This window comes from Sceloporus undulatus, chromosome 1, assembly GCF_019175285.1.
Source record: "Sceloporus undulatus isolate JIND9_A2432 ecotype Alabama chromosome 1, SceUnd_v1.1, whole genome shotgun sequence".
Taxonomy (NCBI): Eukaryota; Metazoa; Chordata; class Lepidosauria; order Squamata; family Phrynosomatidae; genus Sceloporus; species Sceloporus undulatus.
The window spans coordinates 164687009-164709908 of NC_056522.1; the positions used below are offsets into that span (position 1 = coordinate 164687009).

General features: G+C 38.7%; 1 protein-coding gene and 1 long non-coding RNA gene across 2 annotated transcripts in view; one reads left to right on the plus strand and one right to left on the minus strand.

The window, feature by feature from the left end:
- Positions 1 to 22900, plus strand: part of VWC2L (von Willebrand factor C domain containing 2 like) — a 78450-nt gene that overhangs the window by 33868 nt on the left and 21682 nt on the right. The window contains exon 2 of the mRNA XM_042446656.1: positions 10978 to 11107. Coding sequence (XP_042302590.1) covers positions 10978 to 11107 — 130 coding nt within the window. The remainder of the gene's footprint in view (positions 1 to 10977; positions 11108 to 22900) is intronic.
- LOC121919760 lies at positions 7068 to 22403 on the minus strand. Its single transcript, XR_006101576.1, has 4 exons — positions 22292 to 22403; positions 10961 to 11096; positions 8962 to 9056; positions 7068 to 7134 (listed from the first exon to the last, which is right to left on the minus strand). It is a non-coding gene; the product is annotated as an uncharacterized LOC121919760 (long non-coding RNA).

Consider the following 22900-nt stretch of genomic DNA (forward strand, 5'->3'; position numbering starts at 1 on the left):
AGCCTGGTGTAGTTGTTTGAGTGATGGAACAAGACACTGGGAGACCAGGTTCAAATCTCTGCTCAGCCATGGAAACCCACTGGATGACCTTGGACAAGTTACACTTTCTCACCCACAGAGGAAAAAAATGACAAGCCATCTCTGTAGCAATCTTACTAAGGGGCTATTTGTGCACCACCCGAAACATCCCTCAAAGGTATCTGTTAATCTCTTATAGTCATTTAATGGCTGAGGGAAGGGAAGGGCAACGAAGTTGAGGAGATTGCATTTCATCCCAGGTTCAGCTCTCCCCAGCCAGAGGAAGAAAGAGACATCTTGCTTGATTTTCTCTGTCTGGTGAATTGCAGAGAGTGCACACTGCTTCTTTGTTGCCCCCTCCTTCCCTGTAGCAGTGTCTCATAGGGCACTGGGGTGGAGGGCATGGAACTGCACATGCAGAGCATTGCATTCAGCATGCCTGATGGATGAGGTCAGCTTTTTTGGAGGGGGTGGTGGTTAACAATTTATATAAAATGCTTTAATCAGCACCATGTGCTTCCCTAAAGAGCCCTTTCTACAAAACCTCAAAGAATTTCTAATATGTGATCACACATTTTGTTCCCTTTGCCATTCTTCCTTTGCAGCTGCAAATGGCAAAAATATCATTTAGAAGAAGAATGGCCCAAGGCAAAATGCAATAGCAGAGGAAGTTGGGGGAGGGATTAAGGATAACGTTAAGTCAAAGGTAAGGTGGAGGTCATAAAACCCATCACATAACCTGTGCTCCACGTGTGCTTAGCGAAGACAGTGGCTGGCATTCTCTGAGTGAGAAGCTGATGCATAAATCATGCTATTCATACAGGGCAAATTATTTCAGGTAGCACAAGAGAGGTATTTCATTGAATGTCAGCAACACTGTACACTGCACATTGTGCATTTCAGGTGCATATGGGGTTGCACCTAGCATATGGTACAATGGCTCCCAGTCATTCTGACATGTCTTGTGCAACCTTGCCATTTTGCATGGGGGTTACATAGTGCTGGTGCAACACTGCTTCACCTACTGATATTTATGTTACCCTGGGGCAGCCAGTGGGTGTTTGGGCCAAGATCCTGTTCAGTGCCAAGCTATGCTATCATACTTAGGTGGGCATCAGTGCCAGGAGTAGTGGTGGCAGGGAGGGGCACTGACCAATCATATTCACCAGGCTAATGATCCCATAATAGCAGCCAATGCTTTCTGCCCCCCCCCCATTGCTACTTCTTTTTAACAATCATTAAACTCTTATTCCCCCAAATCCCATTCATCTGCCCTCCAAACCACCCCAAAGTATAGATAAGAGAGAAAGTGGGAACTAGCTTCCAGTCAGGAAGAGCTGTGTGATGGAGAGAAGAAAAGGAAGGGAAAACAGGCAAAAAGGAGAGGAATACAGAGAGGGGAAAAACTGAGAAGCCACTGCAGCAGCAGAGATTGGGAAGCATATAATGGTAAGATATATTGGATGCATGACTGTTTGAAGAGTCACACTATATATCTATCCAGCTCCCCATCCAGCAAATACCAGGTTAACACCTTCCTTCATTTATTGAAGCATGCTGCAGGGGGTCTCTCGGGAAGATCAATCCGTAGTCACCTCAGCAAGCCAAATCTGTTTTGTCAGCTCCTGCCAGAATGCAGTCAGCCCTGTGTTTCATGCAGAATCTGGTGCGTTAGGACAATTTTGGCAGACTTGGGGCGAGATGGAGAAGGAATCAACAGCCTGATATAAATTACATCTCTCTCTTCCTTCTCCTTGCCTTTCTCTGAGAACATTGGAGGCGCATAGGCAGAAGATAAATGCTCAGTCATCATGCTCCAGCACAACTGATCAATGGAGAAGTGGTTTCTACTTTGAGATGGAGGGGGGAAAGAAAATGGAGTGGGGAATCAAAACAAAAAGCTGCTTCTAGGATAAGGCAACCAAAGCCCTGCTTAGACTTTCCATAGAATCCATGTGGAATTGCAAGTGGGGGAGAACTGGAAAGCACACATCCAAGATCAATGGCTGTAGGCTCCTCTTCTACATAACTGGGGCCCTGATAAAACAGGGCACATTCTCTGAGCACAGTGTGGCTTTTATGGGCATTCAGCTGAAAGTACTCAGAGCAGGGATAGGTAAGTTCCAGCTCCAGATGTGGTTGGACTGCAGTACCCAGCAGCCCTTGCCAGCCTAGCCAATGGTGAGGAGTGGGAAATTTTTAGCAATTTTCTTCCAAGTCAAAGAAAATCTTCAAAAACTGCACAATTATGTAAAAAAGCATTTGAACATTTGGAACAATTCGGAACTTATTCCACACCAAATTTGCATGTAGTGTTTTGTGCAGAAAACAGCATCTCCTTTTTCTCCACAGGAAATGCTGTTTTCTGCACACTCAGAAATACGACACATAAATTTTGTGAAGAATGAGTGCAGAATATTATTTTCTGCATAGCAGAATATTATTTTCTGCATAGAAAATGCTGTGTCCTGTGCAGAATATGCTGTAGTGGAAGGACTTATTCTGTACAAAATTCACAGAATTGTGCACAGAAAGATATTGCTTTCTGTGTAAGCAATACCATGTCTATACAGACAATGTTGTTTTCTGCACAAAACCATGAGTGAATGTTGCACAGTCCCAGCCTGTGAAGACTCTCATCAGTTCAGGATCCTTCATGGTAGAGTTCCCCAGCACTCAAGAAACCTGGATTTTAAATCTTTTTTCAAATATTTTTGAAAATGGTTCCATCTCTATGACTAACTTATATCAGCTTTATACCAGTTTATTTACACAGAGGAAGGCCCTCCTGCAGACCTCAGACAAGTTTTCCTTCAGTTATTGATGTTCTGAGCCAATTAGGACTTTAAATGTCATCCCCAGCACCTTGAATTCAGAATGGAAGCATATTGGCTTTCAGTGCATCTCCTTTAAGACTTGTGTTATGAATTATCTGTTAGGAGTGCTTTGACTGTGCATTCCTGCACGGCATGGGGTTGGGCTGGGTGACTCTGGGGGTCTCATACAACTCTGTGTGGGTTTTTTTTAATCTGAGAGATAGGAATCAGCAACTTTGCTAGTTCACACTCAAACTCACAATGGATTCACAGCCTCACTGAAATAGTAACAACAGCATCATGTCTTTCTGTCTCTTCCACCTATTAAGCCAAGTTCTCAAGGTGGTTTATATTTAACAAAAAGGAGTTGCTTCTGTATGTGCAAGATATATACAGTCCCTTCACTACCTCCAGATGTTCTAGATGCCAGTCTGCTTCTGAAGCTTTGGCATTCCTTGGAAGACATGGTTGCTGCTGAAGCCAGGCATTAGTTCCCCAGACTGCCAGTGCTGATGTCCTTTGGAGTTTTGGACCAGGGTCCTTCTGATGTTTTGGACCAGGGTTGTTCAGCCTCTGATCATGTTCGGATGAAGGCTTGGCCAAATCAGGCCATCTCAGACTGTTTGGGGTATGTCAGGGGGCAAAGTGGGCTTCTTTCTGAAGCAACTAACTAAGTCCTGATGCATGGGATTGGGGACTGGCTGGAGAAAGGTAAATTCATCTCCCCTTCATCAGGAACTCCCCACCCTGTTAGTTACCTCCCAGTGTCCTGCAGGAACAAGGCAGCATTGCTTTCTCTTGTTTCTTAGGTCTTACTCACTGTCTGAGTATACTATTTTCATGGTGGAACTTCATCCCCCCCCCACACACACACACACACTGCCATATATGATGAATGCATTTTTTGTTGTTGTTGACTATTTGAGTGTGGTTTATTAAAAAAAAGAATTCTTTTTTTCTTCTAATTTCTTTATATGCTTGAGAGGCTGCACATTAATTCAATTGAGCTTCACTTAATGCAAATTGGAAAACAGTTTCTGGCAGGGGCTTGTTCCATAATTGAGACACCTTTAAATCTTGACCCTAGTCGCTCCTGAAACATGACAATGTTGGCCGATGTGCACTCCAGAGCACATATCGTGCGCAACATTTGCCTCAGAATGGTAAGCAAACAAAACCACAGCAGCTGGAGTGAATCATAGCTGAGTAAGAGAAGCCTAGGGGAATTAAAACAGATGGAGTTGACAAGAGAATCAGGAAAAAGGGCCAGAGGTGCCCCTCTCCAGTTCCTGTTCTGTTTTTCAGCTGTCTAGTGACAGTCACTTTCTTCCAACCATTGAGAGGAATAGTTTATTGTTTGGATAATTAATGAAGTAACTGGCTCACATCACAACCCTATCTGCACCTACCTGAGATGGCTACAACATAATCCTAGATGTGTTTGCTCAAAAGTAAGTTCCACTGCTTTCAACAGGGCTTGCTTTCAATCATAGGACTGCAGCGTTCATTCCACTGAATTCAGTAGGGTTTATTTTTAAGTAGACATGCATAGCATTCCAGTATGGTTTCTCTAATAATCTCTGTAGTATAGCTTTAGGAGACAAAGACATGAGCCAGTGGTTTCTAACCAAAGGGATGTGACATGGCAAGCAGTACAGATTTGAGCAGAAGGTTTAGGTAAACAATTTTGCAGCATGTTGCAGTTGTCAATGAAGAATAATTTGGAAGCAGCTGCATCTGTACAATTAATAACTACTGTACAGTTGGTACACAGTTAGATTCATGATATGGAAAATACCATGGGGCCATATCTAGGTGATGTTTTACACCAAAGGAGCCTTCCTTTAACAAACTACATCTGTTTTTGGTTGCCCATCTGAAAAATGGCATACATGTACCTGGCATTTTTTTTTCTGAATTAAAAGTGGGGGTGGAAATAAGAATGGAAGAAGTATGGGACTATTTCCTCAGAGGCAGAGCCTAAAAATACAAGAGCTCTTCGGCTCAATAGAGGGAAAACAAGGACTGACATGACAGGCTTCTAAACATCACAAATTTTTTCTTTTAAGAAGGGAAAAGGTGGTTGTGTTATATGACTCATGGAAATAATTTGGACATATTTCTGGATGACACCTAATAACTCACTGCCTGTTTTTAAAAGTAACTATATAATTTTATGCATTTTTACTGATTAAACTCAGTAGGGCTTATTCCTATGTCAGTAAATCCAGAACAGTTCACCTTAGTCTATGCAAAAACCTATATTTTACATTACCAGAACCTGGAACAGAAGCTAACAAGTAAGACATTTGTACCATCTATTTCCTAGTATGGAAACTAGTTGCTGCATAAGATGGTATGAGTTGCCAGATGAGTATCTGTCACAAGAAGTGGGGAGTACATAAAACTTTGTGCAGAAATATCTAGGATTTAGGCCTCCAGTCTATCACTGACAGTCATCCAGCTCCAAGGTAAGAGTGAAACTGGAATAAACCACAGCATTGGATCCCATATCCTAGTCATACTGCTCAAATGATGTTGCTGTTCAGGGTAGGAAGGGCCATCACTACAGGGCTCTTAACAGGTTCAAGTATCTAGCACTTGGGAGTTTGAGTGAATATGGAAAGCCCTTCAACCTAAAGGAGTGTTGTAAATGGGATCATGTACATACTTATTCACAACAACTAGAGTTGGCAGAGAAAATAAGGGACAGACCCCTATCCAATTAACGGTTGTGCAGAAGAGATAATTTCAGCACCGGTTATTTGTCACACAAACTTGTGCTGAAATTCCTTCTTTTACACAAAGGCTCTAGTTGGGGGATACCGTGAAGTGAAATGGGTCAGAAGCTGCCTATTGATCATCAAGTGGCCAGCAATGCTGAGAACTCAAGCAAGATACTGACAGAAAGTCTGTATGAACTCAAACTCTGGGCTGCTCCCAGATTATGGAACAAATATTATCACAGATCTTATATGCCATGGCTAGTTTCCTGCACTGGGAGTGCCTTCTTGACTACACGCTTCAAACATCCCTTTTGATATCAACTTGATATTGAGAAAGATGAGAGGTGCAGAGGGCCAGACCTTGAGGCAACAATAGATTTCAGCTGTTATTAAGGGTTGTACACAACCCTTAAAGGGGCAAGTGTTTTGTTCCTTCTTCCCCCCCCCCCAACAACCCTAAAGACAAATGAGAGCTATACCTATTTATAGACTTTTTTGGAGCACTGACAATGAAGGGATTTGCTTATGACTCTGAAGCCAGGTCACCCCCCCCCAACCCTGGCCATTTAGTTGCCAGGGGAAGGTGCAAGGGCATCCAGGTCAAATCTGGCATGTTCCTCAACCAGTTGACAAGAAGGCATGCTCCTGGACCTCCTAGGGCTCTTAGAAGACTTTCAGGAGGCCCTGGAGAATGATATCATCCTCACGCATCCAGCTGCAGGAACATAGCCAGACAATGCATCCTGTCCTGCATCCTTCCCTAGCCACTAAATGGCCTGGGGGTGGATATCTGACCCGTCTCCAGGATCATGAGTAAAGAGCATGAGGAGAGGGGAAGGAGTGGAATTATGAGGGCTTTACACTACACCAACATGATATAAGATTTGCCTCATGCTGGAAATCCTCCTCTCAAAAAGAGGCTTGCTGAAGAAAGTGAGGTGGAAAGTTTCTTGTAGGTGCGACTTTCAAATACCTATATTTATTTTTTCTGCCACTGCAATCCATCCTAACTTCCCCAGTTCAGATGCATTCAAATCTAGAGCAGAAGAAGTCATATCATTCAGAGTTCTGTTGGCTGAAGTACTGCAATGTTAAGAAGATGGTTTTATTTTCTTAAATGTGAAGGCTCGAGGTGACCTGATAGAGCTTTATGTAGTGTTTCTGTCCTGTGCAATGTAAGTACTTTGAAAATGTTGCTTCTCAGTCTTTCCCATCCGATTGGTCCCTAGATTCTGTGAGTGGATGTGAATAGGACCCAAGCAAGCCCAATATTCCATTGCACAATAGCAGATGTAGGCTCCATTGAGTTCAATGGAATTTACTCCCAAGTAAGTGTTTCCAGGTGCTGTGGGCTATATTTCAGAGGAAGGAGCTGGCAAAACCACCTCTGAGCATTCCTTGCCTAAGAAAACTTTATGAAATTCATGGGAGAGAATTTCGCCATGAGTCGAAACAAAACTGGAAGGCATGTATATACATACACACACACATACATGTTTGCAGAATTGCTGCCTTGATGGGTTTCTTCCTGGGTAAGCTTGTTGTGATGAACACATTCCTGTGCTCCCTGGGCCCTAGGGAGGCAAATTATAACTGCTTGTATCGATTCTTGCACAAAAGCTTTTCATTCCTAGCAATGATACTGGGAATGGATGATGGGAAAATATGCTAGACGGAGAGAATAGAACAGCAGAGGGAGTTATATTTGGCCCCATAGTACTGAAAACTCAAACAAAACCCCTGAATTAGATGGGGTGGGAAATAAAGGGCAAGAAAGGCTGCCAAGATACCGTAGTTCTGAAAATACTCTGGAGATTTGAAAAAGGTCCTTTACCCTATCCACTGGTGGGATTTTTCTCCCCTCATCCTGACAGTTAATTCTAATGTCATACAACATCCTATTTCTCTCCAGTGTCATTTTCAGATAACACTAACAACAGAGAAGCCAAAAAAGATACATCTGTCACGTCTCATTTACTCAGAGCAAAGTCATTCAGGGGCATTTTCTACAACTACGGCTGCTCCCCCATGCCCTGCCTCTGCAGCGAGTGTGTAGCAGCACTGGAAACTCACAGTTACGTTTCCTGACATCTCCAGAATGAATGTTAGATTGCAGTGGGGGGGAGAAGAAATCCTTGGGGACATGCTGATAAAGTAAAGTCTTGTTATAGGCCCCAAAGCAACTGAAAGGGTCTTAGTCACTAAATTGTGTGTGTGGTGGGGAGAATTTTCTCATGGTCCCTCCATAACCATCTATTTTGTTCCTTCTCAGTGCTGTGGAATGCAAAATGAAGGAAAAATCCAGAGGAACGTGGAAACGCAACAATAATCAGACAGGGTGATCTAATTCCTAGGCTGCTCCTTTAGCTTAAGGACTGCTGATTTTTATCTAAATTGCCAGAGTCACAAGGAACAGAGCACTGATAAGGATTACAGACTGCAGACACTGAGACAAAGGAAAGGAAGCTTTAATTAGACCGTTTCAGGGCAGACATGAATTTTCTGGGTACTGATGTTTTGATTCAAGTCATACAGAATCTCTCTGAGGTGACCTGCAACGAGCTTTACGCCTGCAGGTCCTGCAAGGACAGTAAAACCAAAGCAGATTTGTAATTCAAGGATACATTGGCACCTTTCCTTTGCTTTTAGTCCAATGACAATTAAATTGGATTTCTGTAATTGAGGCTGCAGTGGAGTGACAGATTTGTAATCTGGAATTACAGATTCATAACTGTTCATATTCACCTAGGCTATGTTTTTTTACAACTGTGGCAATATTGCCAAGATCATAAATGCCCCCTCCCTAATTCTGCCTTAAATCTCAGGGAGACATTCAACATGATTGAGGTCTGCAGTGCAGTTGAGTGTCCCGTGCCTAAACTGTGCAATGAGAATCAAGCCCTCCACTACATGGAGTGTCTCCCTGGTGGGATTGAGGAGCTGATTCCTCAGGTCATTCATAGCTATGTTTACATAGGAGTTTATCACACGGGATAAATCCCATGCAGAAACTAAATTTAGATTGAAAACAACCCACATTTGTGAATCATTTTTCAGATGACGTTTGGGGTTAACTCAAACAGAAAGTTGGTAAAAAAAACCACCCCTCTCCCTATCTGTGTCCTATTGGGCTTATAGGTACAATAAAAGGGTGGTGATTTTCAGATAACCACCAGGAGGCTGTCTGTAGTGAACACAAGATCATGATACATAACCATCTATGGTTATGATAAACCATCTTTATCAGTGGGAGCAAATACTAGAGAAAGATGTGTGCCATAAATAAAGGACAGTCATGTGTATTACCCAAGAAGTAAAGAAATCAAAATTCAGGTTGGACCACTAGAAAAAGAAATGCATGGATGTTTCTCATTCATTTGTTTTCTAACACCTTCACTTACCTGCTTTTGCTCCTTGTGGCCTTTGTAATTCCTCTGCTTTTTAGCATCCTTGTTCATATGCACACACAAAAGTAAAGGTCTTAGATTGACTCTCCCTGGAATCCAAAACCAACAGATTTAATGCCATCTGGTGCACTCTAAAAGTGAGGCAAAGCAATGTAATGAGCACCTGTTTGAATGAAGCAGCTTATGCTGTGTGTGCGGTCAGCTCTGGCACCAAAGAAATGTGCTGAATTGTATTGCTAGCACTGAGCAGAGAAGACCCACTGAATTAATACACTGTGTACAAGTGCTGATTCACCATTCAACAACTGACTCACTGAGTCTCCTCTAGTTCTGACTAACCAACATGATTCAGGCTTATGTGTAGAGAAAACAACAAATTAGAGATGAAGAATGCCAGCTGACAGATGTGATCCACATTTGTGAAAGCATGTGCAAATCTTCTGTCTAGAATGAGATGATTGCATGCTGCAGGTTGGTCCATTGCAGGTAGCCTGCTTCCTTCCTGAGTGCTTGAAGTTTAAAAGCCTGTCTGGATAAACTGCAAATTACTCATCCTTCTACAAAGTCACTGCTATAAACAGAAGAATACCCATATATTATACTGGTCAAAGACCAAATAAACTTTATTATTACCCATATATTATCAATGGAAGAATTAGGGAAATCTTCCAAAATCCAGTGGCACATTTCAATACTGACATGATCTAACCAAACAAAACAAAACAATGTTCAAGACATTCTAGTCTTAAATATGTTTACTTTTAGTACAGTTCTATTTTTGCCTAGCTATTGCCCTGAATAGCAAGAGGTAAACAAAAGTAGAGATTGCCAATGTGGTGTAGTGGTTTGAGCACTGGAGCTCTGGAGACCAGGATTTGGTTCCCAGCTTGGCCATGGAAACCCACTGGGTGACCTTGGATGAGTCACATACTCTCAGCCTGAGAAAAGCCTGCAATAGGTTCATCTTAGCATCATCATTAGTTGGAAAACAATTTGAAGGAACACAACAAGAAGAAGAACAGCAAGTAGAGCTAAGCCAATTTGCTGTATTTCTGTTTTTATCTAGGAATATGCAGTTTTAATGTGGGAGTTTCTTTCATTTATTAGCAATTCCAATCACCTTGTTAGCAAAATTCAGGGGCTGAAAAATTCCCAGGAAGCACACAAACAAGTCTTCCATTATCCAAGACTTGGAAGGTAAATATATTTTTGAAGAGGTATTTGGGGGTACAATGATGAACACAAAAATAAGACCAAAAAAATAATAATAATAAAAAAAGACTAGCTCTTGTTTTAGGGAGTGGTGGCAAAGTGCTGCCTCTTGACCCCTGACTTTTGTGCAAGCTGATTGACATTTAGGGCTTCCCAAAATCCATCATCTGTGGCTATATCTAGGCTATTATGTGGAATTCAAAATGGTGGGCTGCTCATAACACTCTATTACAAAGTAAAGTTGAGTCAACCTAACAGTGGGTCCACTCATCAAATGGTATCAGCACTCAGCAGTTTTAGTTCAGATCTAAAATGCCACTGTAAAAACAGTGGGAGAAGCTTTGAAATGATGCCTTGTTGAATTTACACTGTCTGTCTTTGGCCTTTCCTCCATAATGTCCACTTGTCCTCCCAGTTCAGGATATGTGCAGGCCACATACATGCCTGTCCACCTGAAAAGTGTCAGTAATGCCAAGCTACTTTAGAGAAATCCTACCCTAAAATCCCTCATCACATCAGCAGTAGCTCCCATCCCTCTTGGCAGGGAGGGCATGGATGCTACCCTTCCCTGCTGTTGAATCTTTGTTGGATGTTTCAAAGGAGGCATGGAATACCACACAGGCAGTTGTTGATTGATAAATTGAAGCTCGTGGATTTATAACATAATGTGCACGTCCCACATCAATCTCTTATGTACAATGAATGAATTAACTAGAAATTGTATCTTCAAAATAAAATATCTTAATAAATTGAGCTGCTAGAAAGGTTAAAATGGGCTAACCTGAGCTTTGTTCCTAGCCCTCTCCATGTGAATGGTGTCGCTGTGAGCCCAGCAATGAAGTTCACTGTGTTGTAGCAGACTGTGCTGTCCCTGAATGTGTCAATCCAGTCTATGAACCGGAACAGTGTTGTCCAGTCTGCAAAAATGGTAAGCATTCAATATATTAAAAAGCAAAATGTCATAACAATTATTATTATTATTATTATTATTATTATTATTATTATTTTAAAAACCTTATATATGAGGACTTAGAAGCCTAATTTCATTAGGGAAAGCTCAAATTTGGAAGTGTAGCTTCATACACAGTGTACAAAGTGGTGGCACGGCTCCATAAGCAGTATGATTTGGGGATATAGGTGATGACAGAGTTATAAGTCCTGATGCCGGTCTGATACACACTCCAGTGTACAAGCTTTTGGGGATTAAATTATCCTGTGGTTGGTAGTATTATTATTATTATTATTATTATTATTATTATTATTACTACTATTTGGGATGCCTACCTCTGCTCCAATACATGGAATCCCTGAAATGGTCTCGGAGGTAAATAAGTGAGGGAACCAGCAACTGAGTGGTTGTGCAGGGTATCTGGGACTTTTGAGGTTTTATGGGCTTGGTGGATGGCTTGAGGAACCTATAACAGAAACAGATAGCAATGAAGACACAGATTATCAATCCTGCTCCTCTCTATTAGTTGGGGCAACTTTAAAGTTTGAATATTTTCCTGAGATCTGCCACAAGGGCATTTTATCATATTTTATCATATCATATCATATCATTTTTTATCATAGTTTAATTATATTCTGTGCCTAAAGTTTCCATCTTTGAGGTAATTTTAATTCTTGTTTGGGAAGAGTTATGGAACATACCCTGGCTCATTTCGCAACTGGAGAAAAGTGGGCTGGAATCCATAAAACACTTACCAAATAAAACATATTAGCCTTGACGTGGCTACACAAGAAACTGAGGTGTTTTCCTGCAGCAAAGAAAACACTTCTATTTATTTTAATCCCATTTATGATGTACTGGCCTATCATAACCCCAGTGACATTAGCAGGAGCTTAATGGGTCCCAACCTCTTTTCCTAAGCTCTCCTTTATGTCCACCAGATACATTGAGGAAACTACCTTCTCTCCCCCACAACTATGGTGTGGTCATAGCAGGACAAAGTGTCAGGTGCTAAGCAGTGTCATATTTCAAGCCAAGGAATACAATTTGTGGTACAGCGTCATTCAGCAAACTAAGGCTGCTAAGAAAAACTATATTACACGTTTTGCCTCACTAAACATTATAGGAGAGAAACATTGCAGGTGACTCTCAGACAACTGTGACTTGCCCAGGTTGAGTGAAGCTGCAGTGACTGTGTGGGTGTTGCAGGCAATATGTGGCCCTATCATTTGTCAAGCTGAAGGCCATGGAAATATATGAACCTTGCTCTTAGTCTGTTCTTTTGGGCTATTGTGAACTATGAAATCCAGCTCCATCTCTGCTTGGGAAATCTACCTATACTTACATATTACAGTACTTATATTCTCTTTTTTTTTTTAAAATATTTTTATTGAGTGTAGATGAAAATTTACAAACACGTTCTTTGTCATTATTTATCATCACCGATCTTATATATCATCTTATATACAAAAGAAAAACACAGAAACAAACAAACAAAAAGAAGTAATACTCCCAGACAACCAATATAATAATAATAATAAAAAAAAAGACCCTCCTTCCCCCTATCCCAATTATAATATTTTCGCTTGACATTCATTCGAGCTTTTTCTTCAAAGCATTTCTTTGCCTATAGCAGAATTTTCGTCTGCTTCTTCACATTACCAACCTATGTTTCATTATTAGACACAATGTATATAATTATTCACTATGAACCCATGCTTAATTTCTTCTATTGTTCATTCTAGTTGATCTAACTCGCACAATATATGAACTTGTATTAGTTGGGATGTAAAATATTACATATAATATTTAAAGCCCCGGCCGTAAACCGTATGATCCTCAGAGGAGAATATTCTTTATAAAGATAATAAATCTGAAAATAAAGTAATACTGTATATATGTATATATATATATACATTTTATATTTATAACCCCCCATTCTTTCTGATTTAAAGAATTGCTGTACCATTCATATTCTTCTTATCAATTCATAATTTGTTTATATTTTATAACTCTTTACTTCATTAAGATGTCTGCATTTATGACCAATATTTTTCACAAAAAAGTTTAAAATTATTCCAATCATTATTTATTTTTTCAATGTCATTTCCCCTTATAATATTTGTTAACCTATCTAATTCCATCATTTCTATAGATTTTTTCAACCAATCATCTATTGAAGGGGTTTCTTTATTTTTCCACCTTTTTGCATAAACGATTCTTGCAGCTGTTATTAGATACAATAGAATCTTCAAATGTTTTCTTTCTTCTTTGCTTTCCAAAATACTTAATAAAAATATTTCTGGTTTAAATTGAATTTGGATGCCGAGAATTTTCTGCATAAAATTATGTACTGCCTTCCAGTATTTATTTACTTTGGTACATGTCCACCACATGTGATATAATGAACCAATCCTTTTATTACATTTCCAACAGTTTCCCTTCCCTTTTTTATTCATTTTAGCCAATTTACTGGGTGAAAAGTACCAACGATGTGTCATTTTAAATATATTTTCTTTTATATCCATTGAGGCGGTAAATTTGATATCATTGCACCAAAGCCTGTCCCAATTTTCCAGGTTCAGAGAATGCCCTATATTTCTTGCCCATTTTAACGTGGATTCTTTTATAACCTCCTCCTCTAATTCTCTTTCTAGAAGTAGTGAGTATAATTTAGATATTTTCGATTTATTTGTTTTGAAAATAATTTTATCTAATTCATTTTCCAATTTTGCGATCCCTTTGTCTTTAAAGTCTATTTTAAACCTCTCCTTAAGTTGTCTGTAAGGGAACCAAGAATACATATAATTCTTTTCCCGTAGTTCTTCAACTGATCGTATCTCAGGTTCTTGATCATCCCATTTTAATAAGTCCGAATATCTTAATGAATTATCTTCCTTTGAGACTATCTCAATTTTCCATGCTTCTTGGGGTGATATCCAAATTGGAATCTTAGTGTAAAATTTTGCCTTTACTTTTTCCCATACTAACAATAATGATTTCCTAATAATATGATTTTCAAATTGTTTATTTGCACTTACTCTGTTATAAGCTAAATACCCGTGCCATCCGAATATTTTGTTGAAACCTTCCAAATTCAACATTTTTTTATCTGTTAGAGAAATCCAATCTATAACCCATATAAAGGCACACGCAAAATAATATAATTTAAGATCTGGAACACCAAAACCACCTCTATTTTTCGAATCCTTCATCACTTTCCATTTTATTCTTGGTTTCTTCCCTCCCCATATGAATTTCGAAAGTTCTGTTTCCCATGGTTTGAATATTCTATCATTCTGTATGATTGGAATATTTTGAAATAAAAAATTTAATTTGGGTAATATAGACATTTTAATTGCCGAAATCCTACCCATCAAAGATAAATTAAGAGTTTTCCACCTTTGTAAATCTTCCCTTATTCTTTTCCATGTTGTTTCGTAGTTGTTATCAAATAATTCTGAATTCTTCCCTGATAATATTATTCCTAAATATTTAACCTTTTTATTGGGTAAACATCCTATATCCTTCTGTATTTTTTCTATTTCTATTTTGGACATATTTATTGGCAAAAAGTTGGATTTTATTTTATTTACCTTTAGTCCCGCGAACTTCCCAAATTCTTCCATCTCCATCATTATTTTCTGTATACTTTCTCTGGGTTCTTCTACTATTAAAGCCAAATCATCAGCATACGCTCGTACTTTGTATTCTATATTTCTAATCTTTGTTCCTCGAATTTCTTTGTTGTTACGAATTTTGTTAAGAAGTACTTCCATACATAAAATAAATAATAAAGGAGAGAGAGGACATCCCTGTCTCGTTCCTTTCATAATTTTACAATGATCCGATAATTCCCCATTAACTATAATTTGAGCTGATTGCTTTGAATATATTGTTTTGATCCATTTTACAAAAATTGGGCCCACATCTATAATTTCCAATATCTTAAACATAAAATTCCAATTGATTGAATCAAATGCTTTCTCGATGTCCAGAAATAAAATTGCTGCTTTTGTACTAGGGTTTTTTTCATAATATTCCACCATGTCTATCATTGTTCTTAAATTTTGTCTCATGTGCCTATTAGGTAAAAATCCGGTTTGGTCGTCTTTTATAAAATCCTGTAATATTTTTCTTAATCGTTTTGCCAATATTGATGAGAATAGTTTATAATCTAAGTTCAGCAAAGATATGGGCCTATAATTTTGAGGTTCCGTTAAATCTTTATCCGGTTTGGGAAGTAGTGTTATGAAAGCATTTGACCACGACTCCGGGATTCCATTATTCTTAATATCATTAAAAGTTACATAGATCAAATTAGATAATTCTTCCTGTAATTTTTTATAATAAACTGCTGTGAATCCATCTGGTCCCGGGGCTTTCCCTTGTTTCATTTCCTTGATTCCTTCCAATATCTCCATCATTGTAATATTAGAGTTTAAATATTCTTTCTGCTGATTAGTTAGTATGTTTAAACCATGATTATGCAAATAATTTTCACACTTTCTTTCCCAATTTTTATTGGCTTCCTTCTCATGATATAGTTTATTAAAGAAATTTATAAATATTTTTTGAATCCTCTTTGAATTTGTTACTATTTCTTTACCATCTTTCATTTTCAAAATCACTTTTTTTTCTCGTTCCTTCCTCAATTTATATGCTAGTAATTTCCCAGATTTATTTCCCCCTTCAAATTCTTTTTGTTTCAATCTTTGTAATTTTTTCCCAATTTGCTCTGTTATTACTTCCCCCAACTGGTCCCTCAATAATTTAATTTGTTCTAGAATTTTGCTGTTTGTGAGATCCTTACTCAATTCTATTTCTTTCATTCGAATTTGTTGGTTTATAAATTCATATTTTTGTCTTTTTTCCTTATTCCATTCTGCATTTTTTTGAATAAAAAACCCACGCATCACAGCCTTAGATGCTTCCCAAACTATTTGAATATTGGTACCCTTATCTAGATTCTCTGCACAGTAATTTCTTAAATACTCCTTTGCTTGAGAGACAGTTTTTTCGTTGCTTAATAAAAATTCATTAAGTCTCCAGGATCTTTTTTTCTTTTCCCTCTTAAGTTTCAATATTATTGGATTATGATCCGAAAATTTTTTTGCTCTTATCTCTGTCTCTAGTACATCACTCATTACTCCTGATGATACCAAAAAAAAGTCGATTCTAGAGTTGGATTTGTGTACTTCTGAAAAATACGTATATTCCCTAGATGTTCCATTCAGTAATCTCCATGGGTCAATTAAAGTCAGTAGTTCAGACATCTTAAAGAAGGAAAGAGGTAATTTACCCTGATTTTTCTTTATTGATTTCTTTTTGATTGATTCCCTGTCCACAGATGGATTTATTACCCCGTTCCAGTCCCCAAAACATATATAATTTTCATATTCCAATTGAATTAATTTGTTTGTGAGTTCCTTATAAAAGTTGGCTTTATTTTCAAGAGGTCCATAAACGTTCAGTAAAAAAAAACATTTCCCATCTAATTGAATTTCAACCCCTATATATCTTCCTCCCTCGTCATTGATTATTTCTTTAGCTTGAATCTGGTTGGAAATATAGATTGCTACACCACTTTTTTTTTAGTTTTAGCAGAAGCAAACAATTGGCCTAACTTATGATTAATCAAGTATTTCACATCCTTTCTTCTAATATGTGTTTCCTGAATACCACATATTTGCACTTTCTCTTTTTCCAGTATGTGAAAAATCTGCCTTCTTTTATGAGATGAGTTTAGTCCGCGTACATTCCAAGATAATATTGTGGTCATAGTTATTTAACCTATGTACAATTCTTCAGAGTATAAGCCAATTGATGGTTCCCAAAATTTATTCACTCCAATTAATTCCAAATCTTCTTCAACCGAAATACTTAACCCTCCCGCTGCACTGCTCTGAAGTTCCCCCTCCTCTTCATCCACCTCGTCTGTGTTCCTCTTATCTTCTGTCACATCTGTCTTGTTTTCTTCATCCTGTTTGTTTGCATTATTCTTTGGATTTTTTTGCTCTTTACTCCGTCCACTCTCGTCTTCTTCCTCATGCCTTTTCATATTGTCCAACAATCTCTTTGCTTTATCTACTGAGTCTATCTTAAATGTTTTTTCATTCCATGTGACAGTCATACCCTCCGTTGAGTCCCAACGAAATCTTATGTTCCTTGTTTGCAGATAACGTGCCAAAAATTGATATTCTTTTCTCCTCCTAAGAACAATAGCCGGGACATCTTTAAATATTTTTATTACAGAGTCATTTATCTTTAGTTGTTTTCCGTAACTCGCTTCCATGATTCTTTCACACATTCTTTCACGAGTCATATAAACCACAATGTCTCTGGGCAGATGTTTTTTCCTTGCAATGGCCGAATTCACACGAAAAATCTTGTCCGTCTCTAGGTCTATCACTTCCAACGGGATACCCGTTAGTTCTGTCAAAAATTGTATCACGATCTCATAAATATCCTCGTTAGCATTCTCTTCCAATCCTCTGATTTTAAGGCACTTTTTCCTGGCTTTAGATTCTCTCCTTAAATCCTCCTCTCCGTCATTTTTCTGTATTATCTCTATTATTTTGGTTCTTCTTTCTAGATCTTCAGTTCTATTTTCTAACGTCCCAATCTTGCTATGAGCTTCCTTCAAATCATCCCTCAGTGTTTGTATCGTTGATTTTAGTTCATCTATCTCTCTTTTGAAATCTTTTCTAATATCTTCTCTAGATCTTACTAATTCTTGTTTGAAATTCTTCTCCATTCTTTCTATTGCTTCCAATATTTTGGAGTTAGAGTCTGATGTTTTCATTTCTATAGATGCTCTTCTGTTCATAGTCTGACTTGTTATTTGTAGCCTTTGAGCTGCATTCCTGGTTACTACTGACATCTTGACTATGTTAGATATTTTTTTTTTAGAAATAGAGAAACCATCAATTAGAGGGAGAAAGAAATTAATGCTAATTATACAAACAATATTACTTCAATTTTATCTATCTCCAAACCCTCTTGTCTTTGATTCTTATCCTTTGCCCCTTATCTTGTTCCAGATATCTATGGTCATTATAAAATATTAACACTATACAATTCTGGAAAGATAAACTAAAGAGGTCCTGTACTTTCCACTCCAGGCCAATATGAAATAGGAATGAGAATTAAAAAAAGGAAGAAAAAAAAAGGAATTATATATATATATATATATATATATATATATATGAGAAAGGGGAAGAAGGAAAAAGGAAAGAAAAGATGAAAGTGGGAGAAAAGGAATAGAGGAAAAAAAAGAGAAAGAGGAGAGAACAAACAGAGGGGATCAAGAAATAGAAAAAAGAAAGAAATAGGCGAAAAGGAAAAAAGGAGGAAGAAGAAAAAGGAGAAGAAGAAAAGAGAGAAGAAAAAGAAAAAAAAGAAAGAGAAAAAAATAAAAGGAGATAGAAAAGGCAAGTTGAAGGATTTCAAGCCAGGTGTCTGATTAGAATGATGCAATCTGCCAATGCACCAGTTTGGCCAGCTGTTACCAATAACTTCACAAGGTTATCACTCTCTAATAACTCCCCTGTAACCAGTTAGAGACCATTTGCCATACTCAGTTTCATTACAATAAAATATCTTTGCTATTTGAACCAAAATTTACACAGTATCTAAACATCAACATCAGTAGTTCAAGTGTTTTGAACCTATAATTTAGATCAATTCAAGCCCCCTATACTCTTTTACCATGTCCACTTAATGTAACTATTCCTCATATCATGTAATTGTTATTTAAACAATATGTATCAAACCTAGCCCTGACCATGAGAGGGGTGAGAAAAAGAAAAATTCAAAGAGATGAAAGCCACTTAGAAATAGCAAAATGTTACTTGTTTCAATTGGTTATTGTTGCATAAAACTATTGAAGAATTGTTAATTCTTATTCCTCAGAAGTCTCAAAAAAACTCAAAAATCAGCAGTATCAACGTAGTCTCGTCCCCTGTCCTCAGATCCGACGAATTCTTTCTTGTACTACAACTTCTTTGTTTTGTTATAGTTGTTTATATTATACTTCTGCTTATTGTTTGTATTTTTCCCTCTTTGTGAGAAGAACAGATTGCTTGTAGATATAACTTCCAACCAGTTCTCAGAGGTGAAAAGATGAGGAAGGTAGAAGGAGAAAATAAGCTCCAGCAATAACAACAACCACCATAACCCCAGTCCTTTGAGCCCCAAACCTTTAAGTCGCGGCTAATTCTTGTAAATCCAACAAGAGACAAAAATTCAGATCTCCTGGTTTGTCTTCCTTACTTATTTATTCTGTATTACTACTAAATTCAAACCTTAGTTCAATCTTATATACTCCTTAGAACTTTGTCCTTAGTCTTTAGTCTTTAGTCCATACTTGCTTTGTCCTCCAGCTGTTTCCAACTCTATTGTCTCTGTAGCCACCGGTTTTAAATTTATTTCACATCCAATCTAACATTAATAATACTCCTTCAAGTTCATGCTCTTAAAGGAAACAATCCTCTTAGGTTAACTACCCTTTTACCAAGCTGAGTTCTCTTGCCTTAAGAGGATATCCTTTATTTATGATCAGCCGGCATGGTCCTTTGCCAGTCCTCCAAACAAAAGAGGATCTCTGCCGCGGAGCCTGTTTTAGAGGCTCCAGCGGGGAGAAAAAAAACAGCAGAGACCAACACAGGTCCACAAAGATGAAAATAAAAGTGTTTGTCAAGCTTCTTCTGGTCTTCTTACAACACTTACTCTTTAAATGTCCTCTAAAATCCGGCAAGGCAGGAATTTGCTCCGTTCTTGGAGCGCCAGCTGTGACTGCAGCCCGTCCGCGATCTCAAGCCGCTTCCCTTCTCTCCACTACCACCACCTCAAGAAAACAGGCTTGTTTGCAGATCTCTGGGGACCCGTCTATGCCCCGAGTAACGACGGGGGTTTTTGTAGGAGTCTAGAGAAGTTTCCTCTGTCCTACCCTTCCACAGCTGGTTCGGCTGAGATCCCGCTCACGGATCCCGCTCTGCTATTCTCGCCATCTTGGCCGGAAGTCCCGCAGTCTGCATGACTTTTCTACAGTACTTATATTCTCAATATGAATTACATCTAGAGCATTACTAGTGTCTGCTGGAGATGTTTTAGGTCTACGATCCTTCCTTAAACTGAGACAGTAGTAGGTTGGATGTCCCTAGGTCCTAATTAATATCTGATCTTCCTAGCATTATGAATCTATGGCCCCATACAGATAGGCCAAAATAAAGCGGCTTCAGGCCACTTTGGGTGTATGCTGTTTAAATTATGCATGCGTTCTAAGAGTCCGGGTGCCATGCCAAACTCACAATCCAGTCCTAACAGCTGGAGCACAGCTTTGGTGCAGCTTCCAGACTCTTAGGACGCATGCATCATTTAAGCAGCACTTTATTATGGCCTGTCTGTACGGGGCCTTTGATTTCTTACCTACATTATCCACATGCATCAATAGAATTAATTGAAGCATAACCTTCTGCTTTTACATAAACACTGGTCCTTACCATTGCCTCCTCCCCAATGTTGGATGTTATATGATATCATGTTTTCTTATAAGAACAAGGTTTGCAGATCTAGGAGAGGATTTCCAAGAAATAACTTCAACAATGATTCATTAAAAGATATGCAGATTCCTTGGACCTTTCTATTTGAAGAACCAATCTTCCTACCAGCCTGCCATTGATGGTGTAACCTCTGCCCATGTGAGTCCTATATAGTGGAAATACACTTTCCAAGACTTAAAGTGAACAAAAACGTCTTTACTTGGAATGGCAATTATACAGAATACTATAGTAATTACCCATGAGAGCTAAGGGCATAAATAATGCAATCATTACTCTCTTTGAATCCAAAGAGAAAACTGGAGCGGTCTGGCTTGCAAACTTTGTATTCAGACAGTCTGAATATCCCTTTTATCCAACAAAGGACTGGATGCTCCGACATTCCTTCTCTGCAAACAGCTTGAGCAACAGAACATCCACAGCAAATGGCGAACATATAATTGCAGCTTGAAGGGCAGTGGCCTGTGGCAACTATGCAAATATAAGCAATACCAGACACACACACACATACGCAAAAAATAATTCTCAGTCCCCTTGTTAAATCAGCTATGCACATATATCAGTCAAATATATTGTGCAGAAAGTGATAAGAGACCATTAGTATTACTCAGCTACCCAACAGAACTCCAGCTCTTTTTCTCTTCCCTTTCTTGAGTGATGGCTCAGGGAGGAGAAGAATATCCATAATTATTTGTTTCCAGGCAAAAGAACAGTGTTCCTGACACTCAGGAAACCCCTGCCAAGAAGAATAGTGCGGTGCTGAGATTCATCACACATTGTGAAGTTCCTTGGGGAATTATTCCATGCAGAAATAGACATTTTAAAAAAAAGTTATACAAATCCTGCTCCCAGCACACAAAAAGTGGGCTTAACAAACACACATACACACACAAACTGCATGTATTTCTGCATAGTGAAATTCCCAAAAGACTTGCTAAAGTCCAAATGCCTCTTGAGAACTATGCAGAAATCTTCAGCGAAGAGAAAACTGCACAGACTTTTTGTTCTTGCCTGTGAAGATGAAAAATGTGTTTCCCCAAGGATGATGTTAAGCCTGTGGGGCTAAAGCAGGGGTAGGCAACCTGCGGCCCGAGGGCCGGATGTGGCCCGGCGAGGCCTTGGGGCCGGCCCCAGCCCGGTGCTGCCGCCGATTGCCGCCGGGGCCTTTGGGGGGCAATTGTCTATAGAAGCCTCAGAAACATGCATTTATATTAACATTTTTAAAAAAAATCAGCATTTTTTTTCGCATGTCCTCCATTTTTTTTAAAAAGTGTCTTCCATTTGAAAATTTTATCCTACATTTGTCCTGGTTTGTTTATATAGTTAATTTTTTTTTAATTATTTAATTATTTATTTTTTTGCTTCGGCCCCCCAGTTGTCTGAGGGACAACAACCCGGCCCCCGGCTCAAAAAGATTGCCTACCCCTGGGCTAAAGCAACTCATTCACGGAGTTGCATTAGCTCCTACTAGCTATGCTTGAGACCTGTGACAGACAGATCTTTCAGCTGCTATCAGGTTTATTTTTAGAGATGGGGACCCATGATTTTATCTTCATCCTATTGCCAGGCATTGCTATATGTCATAGGATACCTGCACACCTACCTGTAACACATCAAGACTGCACTGTCCGTCTTGGGAATGAGTTAAGGCAGGTCTCATGGCATGAAACATTCAGCCACATTTTGGGATCTTCATGCTTCATCTCTCGTCCCATCAAATTTTTATTAATCCTTGCCCTAGTGGAGAGTTCTGGAGAACTCAAAAGCTTGGCACACTATGATGGTATTGTAGTTCCTCCTAATAAACATATTGCCTGTTTGTGGGTTTGAGATGTTATGCAACAACCTTTGCTTTTGTACCAGGAGTACTGTGCTTCCTCCTAGAAAACCAAAATATGTTTGGGTTGTGTGGCCAATGTGCAGAAAGCAGTGAGTTTTCTTCTTGAACATTGTGAATGATGCACTTTAGCTCTAGAGGAGTGAGCAAACATATGAGCTAGCAAGAAGGGGTGAAAGTAGCTTTTAATCATCCTCATTTGCTTGTCTTTTTCTTTGTTTAAACATCTCCAAAAGAACATTGTGCTTTAGGGCTTTAAGCAGAAACAACACAATCCTATTGCACTCAAAAATAAATCCCACTTTGTTCAGTGGGATTTGCTCGATAGTACATGTGTTTGGGAGTGTTGCCAAAACAATTTTTATAAAGTTAAAA